This window comes from Athene cunicularia (genome assembly GCF_003259725.1).
Source record: "Athene cunicularia isolate RWA chromosome 6 unlocalized genomic scaffold, athCun1 chr6_part2, whole genome shotgun sequence".
Taxonomy (NCBI): Eukaryota; Metazoa; Chordata; class Aves; order Strigiformes; family Strigidae; genus Athene; species Athene cunicularia.
The window spans coordinates 8,118,069-8,125,604 of record NW_020799106.1 but is presented as its reverse complement, the minus strand read 5'-3'; the positions used below and the strand labels follow the sequence as shown (position 1 = coordinate 8,125,604).

The 7,536-nt window shown below is 47.4% G+C and overlaps 1 protein-coding gene across 3 annotated transcripts in view; it reads right to left on the bottom strand.

Annotated features, from left to right (window-relative positions):
- Window positions 1-641: 641 nt before the first annotated feature.
- The window catches only part of NUDT13 (nudix hydrolase 13), a 7,026-nt gene continuing 131 nt past the window's right edge, over window positions 642-7,536 (bottom strand). Inside the window, exons 2-10 of one of the 3 annotated variants that reach the window (XM_026851966.1) lie at window positions 7,266-7,267; window positions 6,009-6,120; window positions 4,978-5,117; window positions 4,243-4,350; window positions 3,764-3,870; window positions 2,788-2,913; window positions 2,533-2,644; window positions 1,739-1,893; window positions 642-1,165 (exon numbers count right to left, since the gene is read on the bottom strand). In XM_026851966.1, coding sequence (XP_026707767.1) covers window positions 971-1,165; window positions 1,739-1,893; window positions 2,533-2,644; window positions 2,788-2,913; window positions 3,764-3,870; window positions 4,243-4,350; window positions 4,978-5,117; window positions 6,009-6,091 — 1,026 coding nt within the window. In that variant the 5' untranslated portion in view covers window positions 6,092-6,120; window positions 7,266-7,267 and the 3' untranslated portion in view covers window positions 642-970. Of the gene's footprint in view, window positions 1,166-1,738; window positions 1,894-2,532; window positions 2,645-2,787; window positions 2,914-3,763; window positions 3,871-4,242; window positions 4,351-4,977; window positions 5,118-6,008; window positions 6,121-6,329; window positions 6,830-7,265; window positions 7,268-7,394; window positions 7,531-7,536 lie in introns of those variants that run through there. The other 2 variants (XM_026851967.1, XM_026851968.1) reach the window with 2 other exon arrangements.

Below are 7,536 nucleotides of genomic sequence, written 5' to 3'. Positions count from 1 at the left end.
CATTTGAACTCTGACTAAGTAGACAGGAAGGACTGTCAGACTGAATCAGCAGCAGATCAAATATACATCCATCCATCCATCCATCTCTTTCACTAAGCTTTTCTTGCCCAGACGCTTTGTTGCTCTCCCTCCAGAGAAGTGATACCACTTCATCAATACAATGAGACCAGCTCTTCAGGCAAGCCACAGACTTTTGGCAGAGAGTAAGGGGCACCATGCCTCTTGGGATTGTTCTGTTGGAAGTGCAGTCCTGTCTTGCAGCAGTTCCTCTCACTTTTGCATTATCTGGGTGGTTCTGATATGCTTATATGTGGGTTTCTCTCTTCCACTCTCTGCCACCAGATAGCTCTGTTCTCTCTTCCTTGGGATGGAAGTAACACTGTCTTACTGGTGGGGAAAATGGTGCCTCTAGAGATATTTTTAGCTGCTCAGATGTCTTGACAAAGGAGCCCACTTAACATTTGCAAAAAAATAGGATGTTTTATATGAAACTGGAAGATTGAATGGGAAGGGAAAGAGAAGAAGGGGAGAGCATACAGGCAGTAGCTTTTTTTTCTGGGTTGGGTTTTTTTTTTTTCCCCAGTTTGTCGAGATCCATATAAATGTGAACACTGAAACATGCCACTGTACCTTTTTTTTTTCTGGAAAAAGTGCGTGTTTGATATCCATCCAAGATGGATAAATGGAGGAAAATGGGACACAGGTGCCAGGGGTTCACTGTTCTGTTGCTTGCTGGGCCTAAGAATTTTATTGTACATTTACTGCAAGTCATGGGATCTCAAAGGTGATCCACTGTACATGGAATTTCCTGAGGATGATCAGTTTAGAAATGGCTTTGCAGGTCTATGTACCTGAGTGTAAGATGGCCATCAGTGTGGTGCTATCCTCACTGTAACACAGACTTCGCTTTCACTAACTTTGGAAGCTTTTGTATTGAGCTTTTGTAGTTGTGGTAGAATCGCAGGCTTGCCTAAGCCAGCTGAGAAGTTTGCTGCTTAACCCACTCCCAAATCAGCTGGTGAGCAATGGCCTGTTGGGGAGGGAACCAGGGTAATAAACTACCATCTTCTTGCTTTGAAGATCCAGGCTTTCTCTTCAGACCCTTCATGATTTCCTCCAGGTCAAACCAACGGGCTTCCTCTAGTTCCAGGCTGTTCATACTGATCTGGAAAGAATTGAGAGAATACCTGTTCCTTAAATCAGATTTAAATGTGGGCAGCGGTACCTGGCTTGTTCCTGCACCCACAAAGCTCCTATCCGAGCATGACCAGAGTGCTTTATCCATGCCTGAATTAAGTGCTGATGCCAATACCAGAAAGGACATTGCTATCCACCAGTGCTTTGTTGTCTTGGTTTCCTGACGGAAGGCACAAATCAGGCAGCCCTATTCCATCATGGCACTGGCCAGTGGCTGAGCACAGTAACTAACAGGGCAGAATCTGCATGTCCTATGCAAATATGATCTTAATGCTTGAGAGGGCCTCCTCTGCAAAGAGCAAAAAATATAGGGGTGTTGGGCTCTGGGCTTGTATATATACAGTCACCCGTGCAAAATCTGGCACGTTGCAACAGATGCTATGATTATTTTGAAGCTTGCTGTTGACTGGTAGAGAAAGCCGATGGGAAACTGCATTTAGAGAGGATCTGACGCTCTCCGAGCTAAAGTCTGCGGACTGAAAGAGATTTTGCTATGTAAGGCAGGCAGTGCAATGCCTCAGGGGAACCTGCGTCTGCTCACCTCAGTCTGCTGCTCTCTCACCAAGGCGTGACAAGCTATCATTAAGCAGCTGCTGGGAAAGGGCCAGTGCTGAGAAGCCGAGTACTGGAACGATTCCACCTCCAGACCCACCTCTTCTGCCACCTCCCGCCGGACTGTCTCCTCCACGTTTTCACCTAGAAGCAAGTAAAGTTAGGTAAGGGCGGCCTGGCCTCAGGGCAGCAAACCGTGGCAAAGAAAATGTAGGCATGCTGGTTTCTGATGTGTTCCAGCCCTGACTGCTCATGCACAAGCAGGAGCTCCGACTGTGCTGACCTGGGAACACTTGGCAGTAGGATGCTCAATTAAATTCATCAACAATGCCTACCTCCCTTAAACAGAGGCATCAGAGACATTTTTGGCTGTGTCTATATACAGCTGGCGGACAGAACAATGCTGCCTCTCTTCATCATTTCCTTTTTTAAGCCATTTTTCCTCAGATAACAAGAGGTCTGTAGTTTTTGTTTTTTTCTGAGCACTAGACACAAAATGGACTAAACAAGTATCTGGGGTTCTGACCTGGGGAGCCTTGTATTTACCATCAGGGACTAGAGCAACCTGACACACACCTATAATTCACATTCTCTTCAGATACATACAGCTATTTAGAATTCTGTTTGAACGGCAACACCGACCTCTTTAGATCCATTTTTTTTCCCTGCTATCACCTATGTTTCCATCCTCCTCTGTGAACAGCTATTTGCAGGATGTCCCATCGTTCTGCCCCCACGCCCTGCATGTCCAAGGCCCTCACGCTGGATCAGAGACTGCCTTACCCATGTCACAGAAGCCTGACAGAGCGCTGTACATCCCCTGGGGAAATGAGGGCTGTCGAGCAAGGAGGCACCTGCTCCCATCAGACACCAGGGTGATAACCACCGGAGACATCTAGCAAACACATCAAAAAGTGAGTAAGTGCAAACTGTTGCTTTTCCTAGTACCCAGGCTACACACAAACTGCCTTTTACAGATTCCCCTGCATGTGACCCAGCAGCACCGAGTCGCTTACCTTTGCTTGCTCAGGTGCTCACCTGTGGGTAGTAAATTATCCCACTGGCATGGCAGACACGTTTGCTGCCAGCCACGTTTTTCTGAGTGGGCTGGCCAGTTTTGCTACAGTACTGGTGGGAATCGTGCCACCGAAGAAGGGACTGAGCCTGCGAACACCAAGAGAGAAACACGAATCTTATTTATACCTGGGGCAGAAGATTCAGAGCACTCTCCCTGAACAATTATGTTTGGAAGCCTCAGAAAGGTAAATGAAGTACAGTCACTGCTTTGAAAAACAGCAGATTCTGAAATCAATGTTTCATGCTTCTTGCTTTAGCATCCAAATTCGAGTGTGTTTGGGGGAGGTGGGGAAGAGTTGTTCTTTATCAGGATATAATGGGAGTAGTAATGAGCAACAAACTATTCTGTGGAGTCTCCAACCCTGAATACCCTCTTGAAAAACAGCCCAAGCACCACAAATACACAACAGGAAAATAAACATGACCTATTTCTACTTATGGGTCAGGACAGCTGATTTTCACACACAGGTCTTTGCTTAGGGCTTCCAAACACAGGGCATCTGCAGAGTAACAGCTTATAAATGAGTAGTTTTAAAAGAGCAACTCTGAAAGAAGATCTGTATTTTTTTTCTGTGAAATTCAGTTTGCCTAGATAAAGGAAAACTAGTGCGTGATAGTTGTTAAACTGAGGACAAACTGGGATTGCTGTGACTCCTGATAAGATCAGTGTGTTTCACACTGGACATACAGCAGGTCGATGATAAATGGCTAATGACTGCAGTAATTTTTAAGCTACTTGTCTATTTCTGTTGCAGCTTGCTTTTGGGATTACGAATTTGCAAAACTGCTGTAATTTTTAGTGTGTTTGTACCGAGGTCACTGAAAGTGTACAGCAGGTACTTCCACAACATGTATTAAATCATAAAACAACATGGGAGACAAGAAGGGTTGATGTTAGAAATTGCAACTTCTTAAAGTAAAAAATCCTGTACGATACCGAAGCCAGCAAAGGAGAATCTTTCTGATCCACTACGAAGAGAGCCTTCCGTAAGTCAGTAAACGATCCCTTGAGTTCAGACTCAATGACTGATTTCTCCAAGGCTCCTGATTTAAAACAACAACAACAACAAATCTTTGATCTCATAAACTGCGGTTATTATCCCAACTTTACGCCCTTCATTGTTCCGGTATACAATTTCTGGAAGTTCCCGTGGAAGTGACATCACTTCAGTGGTAACATTCCCAAATGTTAAGTGACCTGCCAGCAGCCCACCTTTACTAACACACAGGAACAGCAGTGCCGTTCTGTGGCTCCGACCCACCATGCTCACAACAGCTCCCACAGAGACTCCCCTGAGTCCTCTTTGGCAGCAAATGTTCACCCAGCAAAGACTGGGGATGCTGCCTAGGCAGCATCTTCATCTCGGTGCATCAAACATGATGCTGACACAGATGGAAGAGGAGAATCATCCCAACCTAAATCCAGGGCAAAGTGTGGTACGTGCTCATCTGAACAACCGATCAGCACCGACTTCTCTATCCACTGTTCAGCCTCTTTGAATTTCTCCAGGATCCTTTTAATCTCTAAACAGCAGGGGAAAGGGAAAGAAAAATCTGTGATGAAAGCAAATTTGTACAGCCATGATGCTCTCTCTGGCTCTTCAAGGTACACACAATCTCAGCTGAAGGCAGGGTGCTCATGTGTGTGGGGACCAGACAAGTGGCTCACCCCCATGGAGACCGAAAGTCTGGCTTTCCTCCTAGCTGTTGGAAGTTTTGCCATGTCAAGCTAAAGGTGCAAATGCTTTCACACTTGGGGAGCAGCTGTCCGTTCTGTTTCTGTCCTGCACCAGCCAATACCTTTCTCTCAACTTTTCCTGCATTATGCCAAATAACCTTTGTCAGTTAGACCTCCCTTGTTTTCCTGACAGCCTTTTCTCTTCAAAAGGCACAGTCCCAAATGTTTAAAACTAACCATCTCAAAATAGATCAGATCTATGTGTGAAGAGCATGAACTTGTGTCAGCATGCCAAGGTATTAACTCTAAATAGTCTTTGGATGTTAACAAACAGCATGCTGCATGTAGCAGGATGTTCTTGCACAGCTTGATAGATCTTTCAACCCCCACGTAAGGGGTTGCTTATTGTACATGACGCTGTATCATCTCAGCTGTGTGACCCAGGAGGTGTTTCTTTCCAGACACCTGCTTACCTGCTGCACTGACCTGTGGTACCAAATATTGCTTCCCGACTTCCTGCAGGAAGGGGGAGAGATTGTGAAAGAGGTAGAATGTTCCTGAGGTCTGGGCTTGTCTACAAAGGCTATCATCTTCCTTCAGGTCATTTAAGTATCTGCAGTGAGAAAAGAAGATGAATTCAAGATCATGTTAAGTGTGTTACACTTATTTGGATGTATTTATTTTGCACAGAGCATGGGGGCTGAACAGACAGTACAGGTTTTAGGTATTCCACATGCCTCTAGAGTTTTTGACAGCTGAGTCTACTCTTTGGTAGGTTGTAGCCTCTAGCAAAGGTGCTGTGTGGCAGAAAACACTGCAATTCCTACTGCCACACAAGCACCCTCAAGTCTTGGACATCCACAATCAGTAACCCAGCCTCTTAATCCCAGAGGTCTGCTTTATAGACATGATCATTTGTGTGCAGGAAACCTTGATCTTTCCTTTTATCCCCCCCAGTCTGGATGTCTCCGAGTCCTTTGTGGCAAGGCTGCTGAGCACTTTGGATGTTGAATTAGCTTCCCATCAGGCTACCTCATTACTGCAGGGTACATTCTACCTGTCACACTGATGTGAGGGGTAAGGAGTCTTAGGGCTGGAGTCTTAGGGCCCAGCTAGCCAGAGCCTGAGTTAGGAAAAGCAATCGTTGGAAGAAAGGCGACAGGATGTGCTTCTTTCAGACTGTTTGAGTAGTATTTAAATTGGGGGGAGCAGCACCGCTTCCAGTCTATTGCTTGTATTCTCAGAGATCTTTAGCTGGGACAGTAAATCTAGACATTCATTAACAGAGCTCCAGCCTGCAAGTACTAGTTCTTAACAGTGGTGAAGGGAGTGGAGAGATTTTGACTTATCATTTACAGAGCTCACACAGCATTACTATGTTATTGCTGAACTGTTAAAAGATAAGACCCTGGGCTAGATTTAGGTAGGGCTGCTTGTGACAGTCGACACAAGAGTGTCAAGCTCTGGTCTTCCGACTGTACACAAGAATCAGCTGAGAACTTACCTCATTTTTCGAACATAGGTAGAGTGGAACCGGCACATGAGAGAGGAGGCTCTTCTATACACTGCTTGATAAATTGCAGCCATAACCAACCTGTACAGGTAGCTGTCTTTGCCTAAAAAGAGAAGCACAGAATATAATGCAGTGGCCCTACAAAGTTAAATTTGATTTAAAAGGTGCAATAACCCAGTGCTACCAGAAATCCCCCTCTTGCAGAGCCTGCAGCATGCTGGCATCTGCTTTCTAAAATTATCACTTCGGTCTTAGTCTCTAGTCACACATCAAACCCAGTTTCAGACAATTTTCAAGACTCTTTAAAGATACCTCAGTTTGTTTCCACCTGTGAGTGTGCACAGGTCTTACAGACACTGCTCTAAGACTAGATTAAATGTCCCTGTCCTAAACTCCTGTATCCCTGGGGAAAAGCGCCGCGAAGGTGGCTGCTCTCTTGCTTATTTCCTACACGGTTGTAACGGCCTCGATCCAACTGCACATCCTCTTGCAGCACACAGGAGGTCTGTGGGAAAGGCACCGATGCCAGAACAGAACGAAAGACAAAATATCAGCTGCGGAAGAGAATTCCCGGAGTTAGAGGAGAGACAGCAGTTGCAGCTGAACTGGATCATCTCCAGCTATGAACGGGTTTTGTGCCAAAGGATCCTACCACATTTTCAGCTCAGGCAGTCACAGGCTGCAGTTTGAACTTTGTTTCAGGATGTCAGAAAATAGCCAGGAACACTACCCTCTCTAGCATTCATCTGAAACAAAAATGAGCCACGATTCATAATCCTTTATGACTGTGTTGAGTATTTCGTTTTTCCAACCATGGAACTCGAAGCCCGTTAAAGAGGAAGTTATGTTTGCTTCGACTTAGGAACACATAAGCAGCGCCAGAGAAGTCTGAGTCCTTCCTTTCGGTAAAGGTCAGTGACAGCTCCCGAGCCGGAGTGGTGCCCGAGGCGAGGCCCCAGGCTGTCCGTGGGGGCACTTTGTGGCCAGTGGTGTGGAGGCTTGGCCATGTGGCTTCTGAACCTCTGCCCCGGGTCCCTCCTTCCCACTGTCTCAGCTGGGGTGATCTTCACCGGGACGATCCCCGGGAGTCTGGGGGAGCATCGGCGTCCCCGCTCGACGCTCCAGCCGCCGCGGGAGCTCTGGGCACGCTGCCGGCAGCCTCGGGCTTGTACAACCAGGCGAGGGGCGACTGTCACACCGAGCGTGTCTGGAACAACTCCGCGGTGCGGATGAGCGGGCATCCGTCACTGCTCTGCCCCCGCGTCTCCTATCGCCTGGCGCCTGAACATCTCCAGCGCGGCAGCCGGCCCCGAACGGGGGGTTACACACAGCTCTGCCCTGGGGAACGAGCAGCGGGACGGGGATAAGCGCTTGTACCTGGAGCGATGAAACGCAGCGTGCGCTGGCGCTTAGCCCCTTCCCTCCCAGGAGCCGCAGGGCCAGGCCTGGGTTAGGCTCACTGCACGCTCCAGGGCAGTCAGCGCTCGGCCCCGGGAGGCGGCCCAGAGGGCCCTGCCCT